At 41.7% G+C, this 22,353-nt stretch overlaps 1 protein-coding gene across 1 annotated transcript in view; it reads left to right on the top strand.

The window, feature by feature from the left end:
- Window positions 1–22,353, top strand: part of BRD7 (bromodomain containing 7) — a gene marked incomplete in the record, with an annotated part of 891,907 nt that overhangs the window by 719,129 nt on the left and 150,425 nt on the right. The window contains 1 exon segment of the mRNA XM_044081983.1: window positions 16,379–16,435. Within this exon segment, the coding sequence (XP_043937918.1) occupies window positions 16,379–16,435 (57 nt within the window).

Genomic DNA, 22,353 nt, shown 5'->3' with positions numbered 1-22,353 from the left:
GTTTTAAAAATAGTGACTCTCCACTAAATGTTACCTCTTTCACATCTAACTCCTGTAGTGCACACTGCAGTGTTTAGGATGAACCATTTTTTTCATCTTACTTTTAAGCATCCCTGTGACTGGCACTTGCTTTAAAACCTGCTGGAAAACACTAGGAAGTCTTAAACTGATACAAGCACTCAACTCTCCTTGTTAATAAGGAGAGATTAATTGTAGGTACTAAACAGCCTATAATTGCAAAGCACCTTGCTAAGGTAAGGGAAAACAGCTCTTGTACTTTACAAAAAAAAAAGCACCAAACCAGGCATGGCCAAGGGTTAGCTTCCGGTGATTTTGTCTGTCCACGTGGTGAAACTGGGCATACTAGAGCAATGGAGCAATTGCCTCTTGTACACAGAAAACCCTCTCCTCCTACCACCCAACACTACAACCTGTGAGAGATGCACTTACATAGCCAAACTGCAAACTGGAAGCAAAGCTCTCTCCTTCCAAGATTGTGCTAGATAGTCGAGAGGAGAAGGTTAACACCCGCACTACACCTCAAGCAACACATAGCCCTTCTAAACCCACACCACCAACACCCACACATAGCAACACTAAACCCACATATGTGGAGGCCCTTAACAGTAACCTGCCCAAGCAACAAGGACCTCCAAAGCTGAAATGCAAACACCAATCACTACCAAAGTGTCACATAGCTCACAAAACCAGTGTGCCACCCAACAACAGCCCTTAAGGCAAGACAACATACCCAGCACTTTAGTCATAGGTGACTCTATAGTCAGGCACACTGATGTCCCACTCACCAGGCTGAACAAGTAGAAAATTACAGTCAGCTGCCTGTCTGGTGCCAGGATCCACCACATAATGCATGCACTCAGGTCACTCCACAACAAGTACAAATATGACTCTGTCATTGTCCATATTGGAGTGAATGACTTGAGACGTACCTTCCTGGACTACATGAAAAGAGACATGGAAGAGCTCTCGGATCATGATGGACAGACCACGATGCTTTGCCAGAGATGGTCTGTACCTGTTGCCCCTGGGATTCAGGTTACTGGCTAAGGCTCTTGCCACCCCTACAGTGCCTTTTTTAGGCAAAGTTCAAAGGACAAAACCACCACCATAACAGGTACAAGCATGCAAAATCTGAAGGTAATGCTACCCAATGCTAGAAGTCTAAACCTCAAAATGCACTCTCTCGAGGCACTCCTAAAAATGGAGAACATTGATATCTGTGCAGTAACTGAGACCTGGTTCAAGGCTCCAGAGAGCACCCCTGCAGTACCAGGCTTACAACTCTTACCGCACTTTTCGGCCACTAAACCAGGACCGAAACACTAAAGGTGGAGGACTGTCTATATTCTCCATGGATATTCACAACACCAGGCTAGTTGCCCAACACAATGCATCTGAAATTCTCCAAGTGCAACTAACACTAGGTAAGACTGCAATCCAAAATTGTAGCTTGCTACAGATCCTCCACCATGCACCAAGATTCTCATTACACTTTTCTAAACATACTGGAAAATATTAAGGTACAACCAAACACCCTAATACTGGGTGATTTCAACTACCCTGCCATTACCTGGGAAAACTACTCGTGTACCAACACCTTTGCCCAACTGTTCTTGGAATTCATAAAGTCCAATGCCCTAGATCAACTAATCCTTAGTCCCACCAGGGGCTCCAGTATCCTAGACCTGGTCATTACCAGCATGGGAAATTGATGCTCCACACCTATGGTCACCACCTCGGTCAGGTCTTGACCATAAGCTAATCACCCTTGACATCCACATCCCACCCCCACCCTCCAGTAAGGAAACCTCTGTAAAAAAAAAAAAACTTCTCCAAAGCCAACTTCATGCTACTCAAGTCAGAAGTGACAAACTTCATGACACCTATGCAGACGGGAACTTAAAGTTTGACTGCTGAATCCTACACTAAGGCACTGTACGAGCGCATCCACTCGTGCGTGAATCGTGTCATCCCCAATAGAACCAAGACACTGTCCTCCAAAAAAGGAAGCAAGTCTGGTGGTCCCTTGCCATAAACAAACTTTACAACAAAAGGAATAAATTGTTGCAGAAAAGAGGAAAATCCCAGGATGCAAAAAATTCCCTTACCAGCCTCAGTAAGAAGCTGAGATCCCTCATAAAGTCCTCCATAGCTGGTTACGAAAATAAAATTGCCAAAGATTCCAAAGACAGCCACAAGGCATTCTATAGCTATGTCAAGAATCTAAATGACAATGCTCAGATCTGCTCTGAGCTACAACAGAATGGCATTAAATATACTGATCCCAAGGATATTGCCAATATCCTGGCAGATCGATTCAGTGCAAACTTCACCCCCCTCTCACCCCCTAAAGGGCCCATCTCAATACTGAAAGATTGCCAAATTCTAGTAATAACAGCCACACAGGTAAAAAACGCACTCTCCAAAGCTAAGAATACAGCATCCATGGGACCAAACGACATCCCAGGCTGTGTACTACATGAACTACAAAATGAACTGGCACCTCACCTAAGTGTCATGTTTAATCATAGCCTCACCTCAGGCTTCGTGCCCACTGAGTGGCCCACAGCTACAGTTATCCCACTCCACAAGGGAGGATCCACCTTGGATCCCGGGAACTACCGCTCCATCTGTCTAACGAGCCTGATCTGCAAGGCCATGGAATGTATTATCATGGAATTTATAAACAAAGACATTGGCAACCTTCATACACTGGACCCCACGCAGTTTGGGTTCATGAAGAGTCGATCTTGTCTTCTGAACCTGATTGACTTCAAATCAGTCTCCAGAGCCGTAGACAAGGGTAAGGTGGTCCACACAGCCTATTCAGACCTTGCCAAGGCCCTCTACACCATCCTCCACTCTGGAATCATAGATAAACTTACTGAGCTGGGCATTAATCCCTACGTCACTCGATCGGTTGCCAACTGGCTTACTGACAGAACCAACACTGTAAAAGTAGCCGACTCCAAATCCAGCTCCAGACAAGTGGAGTACCTCAGGGTTCAGTCCTAGGACCGCTCTTGTTTGGCATCTACTTCTCTGAAGTACAAGTCAACACTAAGGGACTCTGGCTAACATAGTTCGCAGATGGCTGCAAACTGGGAGCCATTATTGAATCCCCAAATGATGTGGATATTCTACAAGAGGGCCTTACAGAAACAGATGCTTGGTGCCAGAGCCATGGGCTCAAGCTCAATGCCAAGAAATGTATAGTTATCCCCTTTGGGAAAAAACATGTACCCGTGAATTACCACATAGGTGGCAGTACACTAAACACCGAAAGTGTGATAAGAGACTTAGGGACACAGGTGGACAGTGGTCTCACCTTCGATAACCACATCGCCACAACAGTCAGGCAATCCTTCTGTGGCAGACCTCATCACTAACGACTTTTCATCCAGAAAAAAGGAGCTCATTGTCCCACTGTACTCATCCCTCATTAGATCCATTATAGAATACAATGCCCCGTTTGGTATGTGCCTCTCAAGACATCTGCAACAACTGGAAAGGCTGCAGAAATACCTCAGTAAAAGAATCACAGGCGTAAAGCAGATGCCCTATGCTGACCGTCTAAAAAAAAAATCCACCTATACTCTGGTCGCATATTGTCTACTCAGAGGCGATCTGTGCTTAACATACAAGGCCATATCAAACCCAGAGCTGTTAGACATGCTACACTTAAAGAAATCCCAATCCCTCAGAGACGCACGCTGCAGGGATCTAAACCTTGTCATTACAATGAACAAAACATGCTGGAGGGATAGGTTCCTGACCCAGAGACTCCCCAGACTCTGGAATAGACTGCCCATACATGTCAAGCAGAGCACATCTTTGGCTCTCTTCAAAAGGAACCTTGATGATTGGATGGGAGATAGGAAATTCACCCTGGGGATCACGTCAGTTGCCCTGCCAGACAGGGTCCAGGGAAGTAAATACTGTGGAAAGAAGTAGCCAGGGAATTGTTATGGCTAGACATGTATAGGCCCTAGGGCCGCTAGCCTAGTACCAACCTATGAACCTGTGCACAAGCTTAGAAAGATTGCTGTTAAGCAACTGCTTTTTTTATGATAGTAGTAGAATAGAAAAACTTTTACCCCTACCACACTCCGGCAACAGAAAGTAGAAAGGACTGTCACCAAAAGGAGGGTAATGAGATCCTGTAGAGGTATTAAAAATACTTTGGAAATTCTATTGAGAGTCTCTGTAAAGCAGAGAAATATGAAAATCAAGAAAAGGTACAAATGGCAATGTTTATGGAAAAATTAAATATGCCAAGGTAAGAGGTAGATGAGACTCAATTATGAACGGTTAGGATAGGAGGAGATGAGGTAAAAATGGTGATGTATAACTAATCTACAAGAAAATCCTCCGGAATAGATGGTATTCCTGTGGAAGTTTGGAAGCTGGGAGGAAAAAACTGATAAAGACCTGGAAGGTTTTGTGTAACAATATCTTAAGAGGAGGAGAAGTACCACCGTCCTGGAAGAAAGCAGTGGTAGCTGTAATACCTAAAGAGGGTAAAGATCCATCAGACCCAGCTTCATACAGGCCCATTTCAATACTAAACCATGATTATAAATTGTTTGTCTTTAATGGCTAAAAGAATAGCCAAAGTAATGCCAAAACTGATGGATATGAATCACTGGTTTTGTGGAGGGGAGGCAAACATTTGACAACATTAACAGAACATTAATGATCCAAAGGGAAGCAGAATGTAAGAATATACCATTGCTTTTGGTAGGTCTTGATGCAGAGAAAGCATTTGACAGAGTTAGATGTGACTTCTGTGAGCAGTGCAATGGATGTATTTGCATTTTCTAAAAAAATTATGATTAGGAAGATATATGAGAGATCGAAGTGAAAATTAAAGTGGGTGAGGTCCTGTCTGATTATTTCTGCTTGAGCAGCGGAACCTGGCATGGGTGTCCTCTTTCCCCTGTATTTGCATTATGTTTAGAACCATTGGCAAAGAAAATAAGGGACTCAGAAATTCAAGGATATAATTGGTATGGTAGTCAAGAAAAGCAGCTTTGTTTGCAGATGACATTTCATACCTGACTAAACAAGAAAAAGACATTACAGTGTTGTGGAACATTCTGAGACAGTTTCAGATCTTTTCAGGATACACAATTAATGAAGGTAAAACAAAGGCAATAGCAGTAAATTATGTACCCACACATGAACTGGCTCATGAATATCCATGTTTATGGGGACATAATAAAATGACGTATTTAAGAGTATGGATTAAAAATGATTCTAGTGTGGCAGCTAAGGATATGTGGGAAGAGACTAAACAAAAGATGGTGCAAAAACTGAGAAAATGGAAGCTTTGTTATATGGATATGGATAGTAAGATACAAGCAGATAAAATGTTTTTAGTCCCTTTAGTCTTATACACAGGTCAGGCATGTTTTCATCAACCAGAGAAGTTGTGGATAGCAATTAGTAAAGGGTTGAAGGACTTTGTGGGAGGGGTAAGACTGCAAGAGTCAAGTTGGATAAACTGATTCTTACAGTAGAAAAGTGTGGATTGAGGTTACCCAGTTTGAAGAGGTATTTCAGAGCTGCACAGTTAAGACTCCTATACGTAGCACAAGCAGAAAACTATAAGTCAAAGTGGAAAGGGATGATGATGATGAAAAGGGGGGGGGAAGCTCAAGAAACAAGGAGAGACTGGGATTTTGGATGCAGACCTTTAAGGAGAACAATAATCATAGAGTATTATATCCATAAGGAACCAGAAAGTATTCTAAGAGCTAAACCAACACTGGAGTGGAGAAAGGAGAGTCTGCCAATAGGGATGACTGTGATTGGGGATACAGGCAGTAGAGGGCTGAAATTTATTGGAGAAACCTGGCAAAAGACCCAGGTACTGAGAGCAAGTAAATAGAGAGGGAAAGATGATAGAATGGGAAGAAGACAAGAAGTTATTGGGACTGAGGTTAAAGATTGCCTTCCCTATGAGGGACTGATATCAGAGGGTAGGCAAAGAGAAGGAAAGAGGGGGGGTCCTAAATGAAAGACCAGGACTGGTAGAGTTTTTAATAGAATGTAGAATAGAAGCTGCCATTAAAAAATGAATAATTAGTAGAGCATATAAAATATTGCATGACCACTATAAGAGGCAATCGGAGGAGGTTAGAAAGGATTGGGAAGAGAGATTGGAAAATCAATTCACACAGAAACAATGGGAGGATATACGTATGTCTCACAAATATGCAACAAAATCTAGAAGATTTAGGATTTTTGCCTGGAAATGTTTACATAGATAATGTTATACCGCAAGTAGACTCCAGAGAATTTTTATTCAGGCAGACGGCAAATCTTGGGGGTGTGAAGAGAGAGAAAGATGTAATTGTGAACACATTTTCTGGGACTGCAGTGAGTTGGTGGACTTTAAGGATTTCGTGCCAGATGTACTGTTGGAGATGCTGGGTAGACCGTTTGGTCTAACAAGGAAGATGATTTTTCTGAGCTATGATACAGAACTGGAATTGCCCAGACATGGTAAGGCCTTGCTTTTTCTAATAATGACGGCTACCAAAAAAGCAGCTACTAGAAAATGGAAATCAAAATCTAAACCAACTGTACTGGAAGTAGTGAATATAGTAACAGAGATAAAACAACAGGAATTGAGATCTTTAGAAAAGGTTAGAAACAAACTATGTAGGAAAAAATGGGAATTGTGGGAACAATACATACAAGGGAGGAATGAAGTTTAAAAGGCGGCAGGACTTAAATGAGCTATGTATTGTTTGAGTGAGAAAGTTTGGGTAGATTATAAGTGATGTATGTTTGCAACTCAGTGTGTGTCAGTATGGTTTGTGATATAAAATGCTTGCAACTAGGATTGTGTCAGTGTGATTTGTTTTCATTTCCGTAAACGTATGATTCCCTATGCAGTAAGTGATGGTTTACTAAAGCTGTTTCTTGTTTAAAAAAGTAAGGCAGGAATTTAATAATTTATGTAATGTTGCTTAGATTATATGATATATAGCAATGTATATGAAGTAGAATGTTTGTTAATTTAGTTTGATTACTTTTATATGCATGTAAATTTGCCAGTGTCGCATGATAATTCAGTGAAGATGTTCGGGGGAGAAAAAGTATTTGAAGAGAAATACAGGCAAAAGCATCTGGTGCCTTCAGTAGGAAGCCATTGCAAAAGTTCATTTGGAATTGCACAGCAAGGGAAGGGGCAGGAAACAGTGACAACTCTGACATAGTGTTGTGGAGTGATAGGCCAGTGAGTTCCCATACGAAAGAGCAACAGATGATGCAGCTGAAGAGAGTATGTTACAAGAAGATGGTCTGCAGCTTTCCGTAGAATGTCCGCAGAAAACAAAACAGTGTGCTTTCAAAGGAAGAGTTGTTCATATAATAAAGATGGGTAGCTATATTAATATCCGTGAAAGAAATAGATTACAGAAAGACAATAATACCCAAAATGTTAAGTCTGACAAAACAAATGAACACCAGTAATCAAGACTATTAACAGAAATTCATGTGATACAGCACAAGTAAATATGTGCAGCTAAATTAATAATGAATAGTTTTACTAGAAAAACACAGAACAATAAGGGAAAGGAAGGGAAGAAATCTAATGCCATCACTGTAGCATCTAAAAGAGAAAACTATAAAGCAATTAAGACAAGAAGTCACTGTTAGAGCATAGAAGAAGGAATAGATCAACAGCAATACTTCAGAAAGATAGACATGATAAAAGTAATGTGCAGTGTCAGAACAGACCAGGATCTGTCATGCCCTATTGCAAATGCTAATCTAAAGATATCAGTATGGGCAGAAAACTTGGAAGATATGCAGATAAATATAAAGGAAAAATACAAAATAAGGTGACCCAAAACAGTTTTATAGAGAATTGGGAAACGAAGCAAAAGGGGTAGAAACACCACCAAAAAAAAAAAGAAATGGACACGGTTTGGAGAAATCTCTCTGAAGACCCTGTGGAACATAAAACAGATGCTGAATAGATAGTAAAATGAACAGTAAAACATTCAAATGTTTTGTCTTTCGGCTTTTCCCGGTTAGGGGTCCCCACAGCGGAACTCCAGTCCGCTAATGATTGGCAGTAGGTTTTTACGGTGCCGGGTTGCCATCTTGACACCCAACCTTCAACGAAGGCACGCCCATTCACGCATGTCTTTCGGAACACTACTCGACCGCGGGGAGGACATGCAAACTCCACACAGAAGGCACTCCCCGCACTCCATCCGAGAATCGAACGTTCAAATATACAGGATATTAAATGGGGTGAAGTAATGGACATTGAAATTGAAACAAGAATAGCTCCTAACTATAAATCTCAGGTTTAGATGCAGTACCTAACTTCTGGCTAAAAGTGTTAACATTTTTATACAAAGATTTAGCCCTGAATAAGAACTTTTATATGCACATCCCAGACAGACACCAGTCTGGTTAACAACAAGAAAACAGTACTCAAGAATGAACCTGCAAGCTGTCATAAAAACTATTGACTAGTAATTTGCCTTTTGATCATGTATAAATTGTATACTGAAATTGATGCTGACAGAGATTATAGTCATTTAGAATAAAACTCAGTCATGGCAATAGAACAAAAAAATAACAAAAGTCCTATGGAGCAAGGGATAATTTGTTGTTAAAGTCATAATGAGGAATTCTGCCAAGGAAGGTCTTACTTTAATCACTTATTTCATTTCCCAGTACACCCAAAGTGTTACCCTCAGTATTCCAAGATACTCCTGTTTGTTTAAATGTCATAGTTTTCCATGTGGAGCAGTGTACTTCAGTTTGAAGTTAACATAACTACTTCAGCGGGGTTGATCTGTAATAGTGCTTTAAATTTGAAAAAGATACTCAACCCAAGCCACCCTGAAATGTTTATTTTTCCAAATAAATGTTAACATTTTTCTTGATCAACATCTCTGGTATTTATCATCTGAAAAGTCTAGAAAGCTTGGCATGAATAGACCTCCAATGGAAATAAAGCCATTTTAATTGCTTGAATTTTATGGTCTAAATCCAAAAATCCATCATCAGAGGTTTCTGTGTCAGCTTGACTGAGGTAAATGCTGACTGGGTGGGCAGACTGCTTGATATCTAATTTTAGTGTAGCCCCATAGATGCACAAGATTGCCCCTATACATATGTAATATATATAGTACATGTATACACACACACACACACACACACAACCTTTAAACTACAACAAAAAAATCTTGCTTTTTTCCCACTTTCTGAAAGTTAAGAAAGTTCAGTTACCGATTTGCTGTTCTGAACTGTTTGGAAGTTTCTAGAAGGCCAGTGCTTGCTTGGGCTAAAGGGAAGTCTCTGTGTTCACCAGTGGGAGTGGTTAACACTGAACAGCCTGCCTGTCCCTGGAGGAGTGGTTACTAACTAGAAGCTGTAGTTTTATTGGTCATTTCGGGTCAATTCTAAACTCCTTGATCTCTCTCTCTTAAAACCCTACAACTCTTTTTGCGCGGTTTTGCGCACTGAGCAGCGTCGCCTAAACAGGTTTAAACTATTCCAGGCTCCACAAAGTCTGCTCTTCACTTTTTCCCTTAGAACTGTTCAAACTCTCAAAGTAATCACTCTGTTCTCTTTCTAAAGCCATGCACTTGCTCACCTCTTATAAGGAAACACTAACTAACTAAAGCACTACACCCTCCTTGACTTCTCATAAGTATTAGACTCCCAATTGGTCCTTCCTGATCAAGTGAAAAATCAGTTCCCTTCCCTAATCTGATCAGTAAAAAAACAGTTCCCTATACTAATCTGGTATGTCCAAGGGTCAGTTTCAAGGTTACTCTCCAGTCCAGCTGGTGAATCTGGGAATTTTGAGGCAATGTTACAATTGCCTTATGTACACAGACAATCCTCTCCTCCTTCCAACAAACTCTAATACATGAGAGAGATGCAGTTACACAGCCAAACTGGAGGCAGAGCTCTCTCAACCCAAGTCTGGCACAGTCAGTCAGGAGGAAAAGGTAACCACCCACACCACAAATCCAGTCTCACACAGACCTATTGCATCTGCATACCCAACACTTAAACACACAAAAACATACTCGAAGGCTCTAAATAAAAATCTGCCTAAACAGCAAAGACCTCCTAAGCAGATATCCAAGCAACAGCCACCCCTCAACAATACCCACAAATCACATATCTCACAAAATCAGTGTGCCTCACAGTCACAGCCCTTAAGGCCAAACAACACACCAAATACACTTGTAGGGGACTCTGTTGTCCAGCACACTGACGTCCCACTCACCAGACTAAACAAGGAGAGGGTCACTGTAAGCTGCCTGTTGGGTGCCAGGATCCGCCACATAACACAAGCACTCAGGTCACTCCAAAGCAAGTACAAGTATGACTTTGTCATTGTCCATGCTGGTGTGAATGACCTGAGATGTACCTCCCTGGACTACATGGAAAGAGACATAGAGGAGCTCTCTGACCATGTAGCCCAGGCTGGTATGACCCTGACCTTGAGTAGCATCTTGCCCTCACCAAGAATGATGCCACAGTATAAAGACAAAATGATCAGTTTCAACAATTGGCTAAAGTATTGGTGTCATTCAAAGGGGATCCAGTGTCTGTCAGCCTGGGATGACATGCTCGACAAGCCATGTTGCTTCAGTAGGGACGGTTTGCACCTGTCACCCTTAGGCTTTCGTATACTGGCCAAGGCTCTTGCCACCCCCATAGTGCCTTTTTTAGGCAAGGCTCAAATGGCAAACCCACCTCCATAGACAACCCAAAGATAAAAAAACTAAAGGTAATGCAACTCAATGCCAGAAGTCTAAACCTCAAGATGCACGCACTCAAGACTCTCCTCAGTATGGAGAAAATCGATGTCTGTGCAGTAACAGAAACCTGGTTCAAGGCTCATGAGAGCACCCCAGCACTACCAGGTTATAACTCATACCATGCGTTTCAGCCCCAAAACTCGGACCAAAGCACAAAAGGAGGGGCAGTATCTATATTCATCAAAGATACCTACACCTCCAGGTTAGTGGCACTGCACGAAGCATTGGAAACCATCCATGTGCAACTAACAGTGGGCAAAACTGCCTTTCAGTTTGTAGCCTGCTACAGAACACCCTCCCTGTTACAGGAACCCCACTTGGCATTCCTGAGAACACTGGAGAATATGAAGGTCTCTCCAAACACTATGTTATTGGGTGACTTCAACTACCCAAACATTGACTGGGAAAACTACTCAAGCCCAAACACCCTCACACAATGGTTCCTTGAATTTATAAACTCTAACGTAATGGAACAACTGGTCACCACTCCCACAAGAGGGAACAACATATTGCACCTGGTCATCACCAACATGGGGACTCTATGTTCCACACCAGAGGTAAACCCCTCATTGGTAAGATCAGACCATAAACAAATTTCCCTGGACCATCCATATCCCGTCCCCACCCCCAGCCAAGGAAATCACTGTAAAGAATTTCTCAAAAGCCAACTTTGCACTTCTCAAGACTGAGGTGGAATCCTTCAAAGCCCCTGGGCCAGAGGATAATACAGCCCAATCCGCAGAATGCTTTACAAATGCATTCTATGAGCACCTGCAGGAATGCATGGATCATGCTATCCCAAATAAAACCAAGACTCGCTCCTCCAAAAACAGGAGACCGGTCTGGTGGACCCCAGCCATAAATAAGCTATACAACAGAAGGAGGAAGCTACTACATGACAGTGAAAAATCCCAAAAAGGGAAGGCATCTCTGATCAGTATTAGCAAGAAACTTCGATCCCTCATAAAGTCATCAAAGGCCAGTTTCGAAAGAAAGATTGCCCTAGACACTAAAGATAATCACAAGGCCTTCTTTAGTTATGTCAGGAACATGGGTGGAAACTCCCAGATATGCTTTGAATTGTTGCATAACGGTACAAAATATACCGAACCTACAGACATAGCCAACATCCTGGCAGACAGATTCAGTGTAAACCCCCCCCCCCCCAAGGAGCAAATGCCTATCCCAACTCAATGTCACCTCCCTGAAATCACAGATGCACAGGTGAAAGCTGCCCTCTCCAAAGCAAAAAACACAGCATCTATGGGACCGGACGGTGTCCCAGGCTGTGTCTTACATGAGCTCCAAGAAGAACTGAACCCTCACATTAAGTCACTGTTCAAACTTAGCCTTACTACAGGATATGTAGCCAGAGAATGGCGTACAGCTACAGTGGTCCCACTCCACAAAGGTGGTGCCACAACGGACCCCGGAAACTATCGCCCCATAAGCCTGACTAGTCTGGTCTGTAAAGCTATGGAGCGTATTATCATGGAACTCATAAACAAAGACATTGGGAGCCTCCAGACACTGGACCCTACCCAGTTTGGCTTTAAGGGCAGATCTTGCCTCTTAAACCTAGTTGATTTCTTTGAAACAGTTACCAAAGCCATAGATGAGGGCAAGGTAGTCCACACAGCCTACCTGGACCTTGCAAAAGCCTTCGACACAATACCCCACTCGGGCATCATAAATAAGCTTACCAGCTTAAATATCAACCCCTATATCACAAGATGGGTTGCAAACTGGCTCAGAGATGGAACCCACATGGTCAGAATTGCAGGTGCCATGTCCAAATCCAAACCAGTTACAAGTGGCCTCCCACAGGGTTCAGTTCTGGGACCTCTCTTGTTCGGTATATACTTCTCTGAGGTTCAGGCTAACATGGGGGGTTTATGGCTGACAAAGTTCGCAGATGACTGCAGACTGGGGGCCATAATCGAATCTCCAGCTGACACAAGCATCCTCCAAAAGGGTCTCACAGAGATGGATGCTTGGTGCCAGAGCCACAGCCTCAAGCTAAATGCTAAAAAGTGCATAGTCATCCCCTTTGGGAAAAACAAGGTGCCCACAAATTACCACATGGGTGGTAATCCATTAAGTACGGAAGAAGTAATTAGAGATTTGGGGACCAACGTAGATAGTAACCTCTTCTTTGATAATCACATTGCCAAAGTGGTTAGAAAGACCTTCTATATAGCCCACCTTATCACAAAAGGGTTTGCATCTAGATCAAGAGAGGTCATTGTGCCCCTCTACTCGTCACTCATCAGGCCCATAATTGAATACAATGCCCCTTTTGGGATGTACCTTACCTGACACCTGCAGCAACTGGAGAGACCCCAAAAGTACCTCACCAAGAGGATCATGGGCTACAAACAGATGTCCTATGCAGCTCGACTAAAGAAACTCCAGCTCTACTCAGTTGCTTACCACCTACTCAGAGGCGATCTATGCCTGACGTACAAAGCCATGTCAAACCCAGAATTAATGGACATGCTCCACCTCAAAAATCCAAGTCCCTTAGAGCTACACGCTCCAGGGACCTAAACCTCAGCACAAAAATAAATAGGACATGCTGGAGGGACAGATTCATTTCCCAGAAGCTCCTCTCACTCTGGAATAGAATCCCAATTCATGTTAGACATAGCCCCTCGCCGACCCTCTTCAAGAGAAATTTGGACGCGTGGATGGGAAATCGCAAATTCACCCCTGGGATCTCTCCTGTGTCCCTGCTAGACAGAGGCACAGTAAACTAATCTTAAAAGGGTACGTTCTGTGACCTACTTTACAGAGGCACAGTAGGCTAATCTAATAGGGAGACGGAAGCCAAATACACTCTGGCTAGGCTTATAAATGCCCTAGGGCAGATAGCCTAGTATCTACCTATGAACCTATGAACACACACACATGTATAGAAAGGGGGAAGGCTAGATAATTGACCACTAATGCATAGGATGGGTCATTTTCACATTTGTAAATGTCTAGTGACTGAAAGTTGAAACGCAGATGTTGATGTCAGAAATGTCAATATGCAGGAGTGAACACAGGAGTCTGCAGTGTGTAATCTTGGTATAGCAGGGCTCTGGGAATTTACCCTTTCCCTGCTGTAGTGCAATTTTGGAGTAGTATACATACATATATAAAATTACCGGGGAGTGTGGGTGTTGCTTGCCCCCTTGGGGGGAGGGGCAAGCTGTTTAAAGTTTTCTTTTTTTATTTTTGTTCTCGACTTTTGGGATGTCAGTGTTTTTTCGTTCAACATTCCAAAAGTCAGTGAAAAGATGATTCCCACAGGGCATATACTTGAAATGCTGACTTATTCAGTGTTTCACCCGCAGTTACACAAATACCTTATCACAAACAAGTCAAGAAAACAGAGAACTAGAAACTGCATTTCTAGTTAAAAAAATAAAAATAAAAGGAAATCCTCATTAATTCAGTAAAAGTTTATAAAGTATCTGCAGGTACCATACACTTGGCAGGTGACATTGCTTGGGAAAAAGATGAGAGATTTCCTTCATTTCAGCTTCACTGAGAAAAAATGGTGAGGCACGCTTTGTGTGTTACCTGTGCTGGATGAATCTGTTCACTAAGGGGTTATATTTTTCATGAACAGTTTTGTAGTGGCCCTGTACAAGAAACTGCTGTTTGCACTCTTCAAACCATACATAATAGGTGAGATGTCTCAGGAAGTTGTTCTACAGAGGTGGTAAGGGCTTGTAGCCTTCCTGTTTCTCATATTCCCAGAAAAGGTTGCTTTTGTCATGTGTGTGATAAATGTGTTGTTTTTTTTATTTTACTTAAAGATTCATCATAACAGAATTGTCTTCATCTGCATCCCTTTTTGATTTTAGGATATTTAAAAAAAAATTCTTGCAAGATTTTAGAATGTTGTAAAAGCTTCCCGGTCTGTTCCTCTCTACTGAACACTTACTTAACTGTTAATGTTTATAGTGTGGTTCTGTGTTCTAACTTTGTTCAGTAACTAAACATATTTGTATTATTTTACATAAATATGAAAAAACATCTTTTCACTTTGTAATGACAATGCGCTGTCATTCTCTCTTGGTGATTCTGAAGTTGTCCAGATTTGAAGTATATAGTATGCAGTAAACAAAACTGTTAACCATATCTTGCTGTTTTATGTTTTAACCTTTTTTCTACAAAAGAAAACATCCATTATTACATCTTGTGTTATGGTGACCCTCACATTTTTGTTACAGGACCTTTTCTCCAAATGAATTTATTTCTGCCAACATTAAACAAATCTGCACGTCTGCGTTTAAGTGGTAAATTTGGCTACCCATTTCTCCCAGAGATTTCTGTGCCCCTAGAAAGATTTTGTTCCATTCCATACAAGACAATTCAAACCCAAGTCATTGTACTCGTATGTTATTACATATACGTTTATTCTTTTAACAGATCCTGTTCACACCCTACAAAAACACATGTATTTACCATGTTTGCTTTGTAACTACACATTTACTTTTTTGTCCAGAATTCATAGCTTTAGGTCATGTCTTTGTCCCCCCACCTCAGTGTGCTGAGTAAAATCCTCTTCCCAGCAAGATTTGACACCCTTAATCGGCAACATGTGTTCTTAAATTTAAGGTTTGTAAAATGCACACTAAAGTACCAAAGTGCCGCACTTCCATGTATCATTTGCAGTTTCTAAATATACAGTTGTAATTTACACACTTTTCAATAGCCTGATAGGTGATTGGCATTTATGGCATTAACCCAGGTAACTGGAGTTCGATTAGCATCCTTGGCACAGAGGACGCTCGATACAGAAGAGGAGAAGGAGTGTAACATGTTGGCCTATCCTGGAGGAGGGTGGGTTTTGTGTACACTGTGTACACAGGGCAATGCACACAGGGCAATGCAATCTCCATGGGGAAGAACATGCTGCTTGGAGGGAATGTCATTGTGGCAGTGAAGGGGCATCATCTGAAATCCGCTCACTGCATGTCCACTCAACACATCATCAAGTGCATGCATAGTTAGGGTGGAGGGAAAAAAAGAAAAACTCCTCTGATTACTGGTTAGATGGCAACCCCTATCAGGTGGCTCTCACCTGGTAAGAAAAATGAAAGGGGTGATAGTAGGCAATGGAGACAAAAACTATATTGTTATGGAACTTGACAAATGACTTCCCTAGCTGTATATATCGAGTTATCCAGTGCTTGATTTAATTGTGCCAGCTTCACCATTTGTCAAATCCGTATTGTTGAGGAGTTAAATTTAGTATCCATTTTTACATAAAGATAATAAAGTACATGGCTTTGAAGATTTAAACATCAAGCAGCATGCGAGAGTTTGCAGTAATACTAAAATTAAAACAGACAAAACCAGACTAGTAACAAGCTTTTCTTATTGTGTATAAAAGCTTGAGTGCGTCACAGACACGAACAGTATGGAGGCATTTTTAACATAACAGAATTGTGTTTTTTTGTCTTGCTGTTTACCAATAAAGTGAGTACAACATTTAAGTATTGTATTGAAAACATAACTGTCATTTTTTCACTTTTCTCTCACAGACAGCCCAAGAAGGAAGGGAACTAATTGAAGGATATGACAGAATTCGTAATCCAGAGGTAATTTTTTCTGATTTTTATGGGTTAGGGGGATCACTGTAAATGACTGTACTAGGCCTGCACAATTTCCCATATATTATTTTAATAACGATGGTGAGTTTATCCAAGAGGACCCTTGTCAGTCACAGCATGCCCATGTACCATATTTTTCTTTGCTTAGAAATATTCCCTCTCTAACCTGTCCGTCCTTTCTCTTTTCTTTCAAAGCATTTAAATTATTTTTCATAAGTATTCAATTTTTTGTTTTGATTAGCCAACTACCAACTTTTTTCATTGTTATAACCAAACAAATGGTGCCCAATGCCCTCGAAATAAACCAAATAACCAAAAGGAGCACAACGTTGCGGGTCCACAGAAAAGGTTTATTAACACAAAAACCACAGGTTAAGTGCTTTCATCAAATAGTATGACTTCCTCAGAACAGGTAATTGTAAAGACGTTCAAACTTAAATAACAACCAGTTTAAATTCATTGGTTCAAAATTAACCAATAATATACAATAAATACCACTTCTCATGAATACTCAAGCACTAATATGAATAATTAATTAATTCAAAAAGAAGTTTCATCTCCAAAAAATACAGAACAGATAACTATATATACGTATATATACCTTACCTAATGGATGAAAAGTAAAAAAGTATGCATGTTTAAAAAAATATATACTAAAATTGAAATGTATATTAAAATATATAATACTTATTCAATGCTTAATAAACCACACAAGTTAAACTGATTCAGCCTTCTCTTTCAATATAGGCATTATAGAAATGTACTCATTTTTATACCTGGTGGGTGGTCAGCAGCTAATCTAAACTGCCACATCAACTCTTTTTTATTTAGTATATTCTGCCAGTCACCCCCTCTCACATCCACTATAACAAAATAAAGTATACCAGACTTGAAACATTTGAAGTTCTTACACAAAATACTGTGTTTGTGTAGTGCATTGGTGTTTTTTTCATTCTTAATTCGTAGAGGTGCTCGTATATCCTATTTTTCAGCATCCTGTCTGTCTTTCCAATATAAAAAGACGGACAGGTGCTACATTTAGCAATATATACTAATTTGCTTGAGCAACAGTTTCCATTTTTTAAAAAAAATGTAACTTCTATTTTGATTCTCTATAGTCATGTTGGTGTCCAGCAATATAATAGTGGCATCTCCCACAAGGCTTACTACCACCTAAATTCCCCTGCTTATTATTTAAAATTCTATTTATTTCTACCAGGGATTTGATATTACCACCTACCTTGGTAGAAAATATAGGTTTATCACCAAAAATACAAATTATTTCAGGGTTGGTTCTAAAAATATTCCAATTTTTTACCAAGGTTCCTTTGACCTGAGAATATAGGGGACTGAACTGAACTACACATGCTTGTTGGAAATTGATGGTATTCTGGACAGTCTCTTTCTTAACTGTGGTGCCAAAGTTATCTTCATTGCCACCCAGTAAGGGTTTGTAAATGGTTCCCCATTTACCAACAACCTCTTCAAGTATTGGATCAAAGTGGCCCGGATAACCTCTCTCAAGAAACATAGCCCTTAGATTCTTAAACTCTAGTATCACATCATCCTTCATGGTGGTCATCCTGGCTATTCTGACAGTCTGGCCCTTTACAATACTTCTTTTTTGGTGAACAGGGTGGTGACTAGTATAATGTAAATATGCATTGCAAAAGGTATTTTTTCGGTAGATTTTGGAATACTAGTCACCACCCAGATCACCAAAAAAGAAGTATTGTTAAGTGCTCTTGCTTTATCACCCTTGTCTACTACAATGCCTGCAGCACTGCCACCTTTCACCCATCTGTCTCTGAGTGTCTCAGTTCCTCTCTACCCTCATTCTTGAATAAAGATACCTTAAACCTAAGGTAGCTAACTGCCCTTCAGCTTCAGAGGGGAATCCACTATTTTCTGTGGAGAATAAGTGACATCTGATTTAAAGGTGGGTGCTTTTACATCCCAGTCATTTCTCACTCTGTAGCAAATCTCTCCATTGCATGCTGAAGATCACAGTTACTTAAGGCTAAAAGCACAACACTATCTGGAAGCAACAAAAACGTTACCGTCATGTCCCCTTACTAGGTACTGTCCAGATCTTGGTTGCACCCAGATGTCCTGTCCATAAATGTCACAAACATGAGAGGAGACAGTACATACTTTAGTCCTATAAGCCATCTTGAATGCATTTGAGTTGAAGCTAAGAATGTCTGTGAATGGACCCCCCCCCTCCAGAATGTTTGTGTGCCTCCTTTCAGGAAAGTCAAAGGGTAGAAACACTGGGAGTGGTAACGGCTGTGAAGTCATAATACAGTTCCACAAAAAAAAATCAAGAAATGTGGACTTTGTGTGTGGATCATTTCTATATGACAAGAAACTGACAAAGAAAGGCTCTAACACCTGTCTTGGAATGAGTCCCATGTGCGTCAGAGGGTAAGCTGAATCAGCAGGTAGTGTTAGATTGTAGGTCTCCACTGTGAAGCATATGCTTTGGTCAGTGGTAGAGGGGGTGTATTGCATTTATTCAGAACTTCTACACAGTCAAACTTTGAAATGTAGCTTGCCTAGTGAGTTGTACAGGAGCTAATGATTATTATTATTTGCATGCAGGGCCCCATACTAAGTGGTGGCTTACAGTTCTGAGACGCTAGTGTCTTAGCCAGAAATGCCTTGGGGTAAGAAACTAATTTTGTAGCAGCATCAAGTTCCACTTTGGCAGAAGGTACCCCTCTTTGAGGGGTTCCAGTTGTGGTATTCTTGTCTTCTAAGCATAATCAGTACACATCTGTATGAGTAAGCATAATCAGTACACATCTGTATGAGTTATCCCTGTAGGAAGACTGCTGCCTCTGGACTCCACCTGTGTTTGCAGCTGTCTCCTTTAGCAGCTTCCTCTTTCCACTCTTTGCTGTGCTGCTGGCAGAACCAGTACCTCACCTTTCCATGTCCTCCTCGTTGTATTGCTTCCTTCCCTTCTTAATTCTCTTTGCTAGAAAGACAAACTACTTTCTCAGATAGAGCAACACAGATGTTCACCACTTTTTCACAGAAATAGCAGCTTCTTATATCACTTCTTCTGGCCCTTTCATATCACCTCATGCCATTATGTGTTGGCCCTCATCTTTTATCTTCTATGTCTCACCGCATCTCTTTCAGCACTCTGAAAGTTAGTCATGATCTGATCCCTTCTTTCCTCGAGTACAAGCAAAACCAAAGTGTTACATCTTTTTACAAATTGTAGTCATTCCATGCCTTCTAGTGTTTGATCAGTATATTCTATCTCCGCAGAAGCAGTCTGTTGTCCTTCCTGAAGGATGTTTTTCTGTTAGCCAGTACTGCATGTGAGGATGTTCTTCGTCTTCCCTTGCTGCAGTCCTGACAATTGGGTATAGTCCGCGTCCCAGTCGGCCCGAATACCAGAGTATAAGGCTGACGTCGGTCATGGCGCCTTAGACTGACGTCAGTACGTCAGGGTACTAATGCGCCATGGTCCGATGCAGAAGCAGTTTTGCGAGTGCAGGTTGGCGTTCTGAGATTTTCCGAAACCGGAGTTTCAGACCGAATACAGAGTTGGCTAAGTAAGAACATTTTGGTTTTTCTTGCCTCAGTATTTAAGCGGATGTCAGAAAAGTGAATAACTGTATTTCTTGTGGGAAGCAGATACGCATAAGGATTTTCATACATTGTGTATACCTTGTTTAGGGCCTGAGCACGACGTTGTTGGTTGCCGCTCTTGTGCTAGATTTAACAAGCGCACTATTAAGAGGAGGCTTGATTGTGCTAGGTTAGTGTTTGGGAAGCGTTGCAATTATAATATGCCGCCGGATGCTCGGCTGCTTCATCCAAGAAGCGCAAAGATAAAACAGTGAAGCCTAGGGAGAGGAACCGGCAGCCCGGATGTCGGTCCTTTGGAAGGCTCAGGGGAGGAGGTTTTGCCAGGAGTTGCAATGGAGTCTCAGGCAGATACTTTACTGTTACAGGATGTGCCTCTCAGGAGGTAGGCCAGGCTGAGGGGCTTCTCAGGTAACTGTTCTTCCCTCTCTTCCCAAGGTAGTTAGGGCCTCTCCTTCTGTTGCCAAAGCTTCTTTTAGAGGTAGGCCAAGTTCAGTTTCTGTGGGGCCTCCTAGCATTTCGGGCTCTGTGCCTAAGAAACATATGCTCAAAATGGCAGAAGATTTGATTACTCTGATTAGAGGTTCTATGCCCCACCTGATAAGAGGCCTAGGGTGGAACAGGAGTTTGATAGTTTTGAACAGTGTTCACAGGCTTGAGTCTTCTGTGGAAGACTTGCAAGAGTTTCCTACTTATTCTGATTCTGATGTGGATGATTCCACCCTTCTCCTCCTGAGGATTTTTCATTTTCAGAGACTCTTCACTCCATGAGGGAGCACTTTAAATGGGAAGGCCAAGATTACTCTGACTCTAAAAAAAGGCTTAGGGAATTCTTGTTTTTGCCTCAGCATAGGCCCTTAGCTATTCCTCCTGTGTTGAATGTGGTGGAGGATGTTTTTGCAGAGGCTTCTCTGAACCCTGACTCCTTGCCTCCTGCTCCTGTTAAGCCTGATAGGTATTATAGGGTGCCAAGCTCATAAGTATTTGTTTAAGAGTCCCAGGGCGGACCCAGAAACTGTTTCTCAGGGGCCTAAAGGTGTTAAAGCTTATGTGGTTAAAAATCCTGTACCCTCTGATAAAGAGGCAAGGGCTTTGGATAGGTGGGGTAAGAAAGTATATACTTCTTCCACTTTGGCCATGAGGCGTTGAATTGTCAGTTTCATATGCTGAAATATCAGAATTATCTCCTTTCACAATTGAAATCTAAGGTGGATGCTTTGGCGGAAGGTATTGAGTGTAAAGAATTGCTGGATTTGGCTCATGTGTCTGAACAAGTGGGTAAGCATTCTTTGCAGTGTGGTTTTGATGCTGTTCAGGCCTCCTCGAGGGTGGCTGCTACTAGTTCTGTTCTTCGCAGACATGCCTGGTTGAAGGATCAGAATTTGGCTGAGCATGTTAAAACAAGGATTTTGGATGCTCCTTTACAGTCTGATGTGTTGTTTGGACCGCCTGTGGAAGCAGTTTTAAAGAAAATGGAGGACAAAGCTAAGTCTATGCAGACTGTTAAAGATTTTGCAGGTACATCCTCAAGTTTAGTAGAAATTGGCCTGCTAAGGGGTGGACATATCCTGCTTATGGTTCCCAGTCTAGGGGTAGGTCTAGGCGTGGTAGGGGCAGGGCTCAAGGTTCGTTTAGGCCTCGATCAGACAGTTCGCCTGCTCAGACTTCTGGTGAAGGCAGGGGTCAGTCCTTTCGTAAGCAGAACCAATGACCTGCCTTTTCAGCTGCCAGTGGACTCTCGTCTGGCAGCTCCTTTGGGAGGAAGATTGTCTCTTTTCAAAGAAAATTGGGATTTAATCACTCAAGACAGATGGGTGCTGGATATCATTCATCACGGTTACAGATTTTATTTCCACACAATGCCCCTTTCAGAGGCATGCCAGATGTTCCTCCTCCACAAAGAAAAGAGGCTCACATGCAAATTTCTCAGTTACTCCAGATAGGGGCCATTCAGCCAGTCCCTGTATCAGAAAGGGCTTCGATTTTATTCTCGCCTGTTCCTAGTGCCAAAGAGGGAACACGTGGAGACCAATTTTGGATTTATCTATCCTCAACACTTATCTGGACATTCCCAAGTTCAAGATGTTGACGTTACAGCAACTGTTACCTCTGCTGGGCAAAGATCACTGGATGGTAACTTTGGATCTCAAGGAAGCTTACCTTCATGTGCCTATAAGGCTAAGTTGCAGAAAGTATCTGAGGTTTGAACTGGAGATTTTCATTATCAGTTCTCTGCATTGCCCTTTGGCTTATCTACTGCGCCCAGAGTATTCACAAAGGTTCTGGCTCCAGTGATAGCT

This window comes from Protopterus annectens, chromosome 8.part1 (genome assembly GCF_019279795.1).
Source record: "Protopterus annectens isolate FY-2018-M chromosome 8.part1, PAN1.0, whole genome shotgun sequence".
Lineage (NCBI taxonomy): Eukaryota > Metazoa > Chordata > Ceratodontiformes > Protopteridae > Protopterus > Protopterus annectens.
This window is presented reverse-complemented; position numbering and strand designations above follow the sequence as displayed.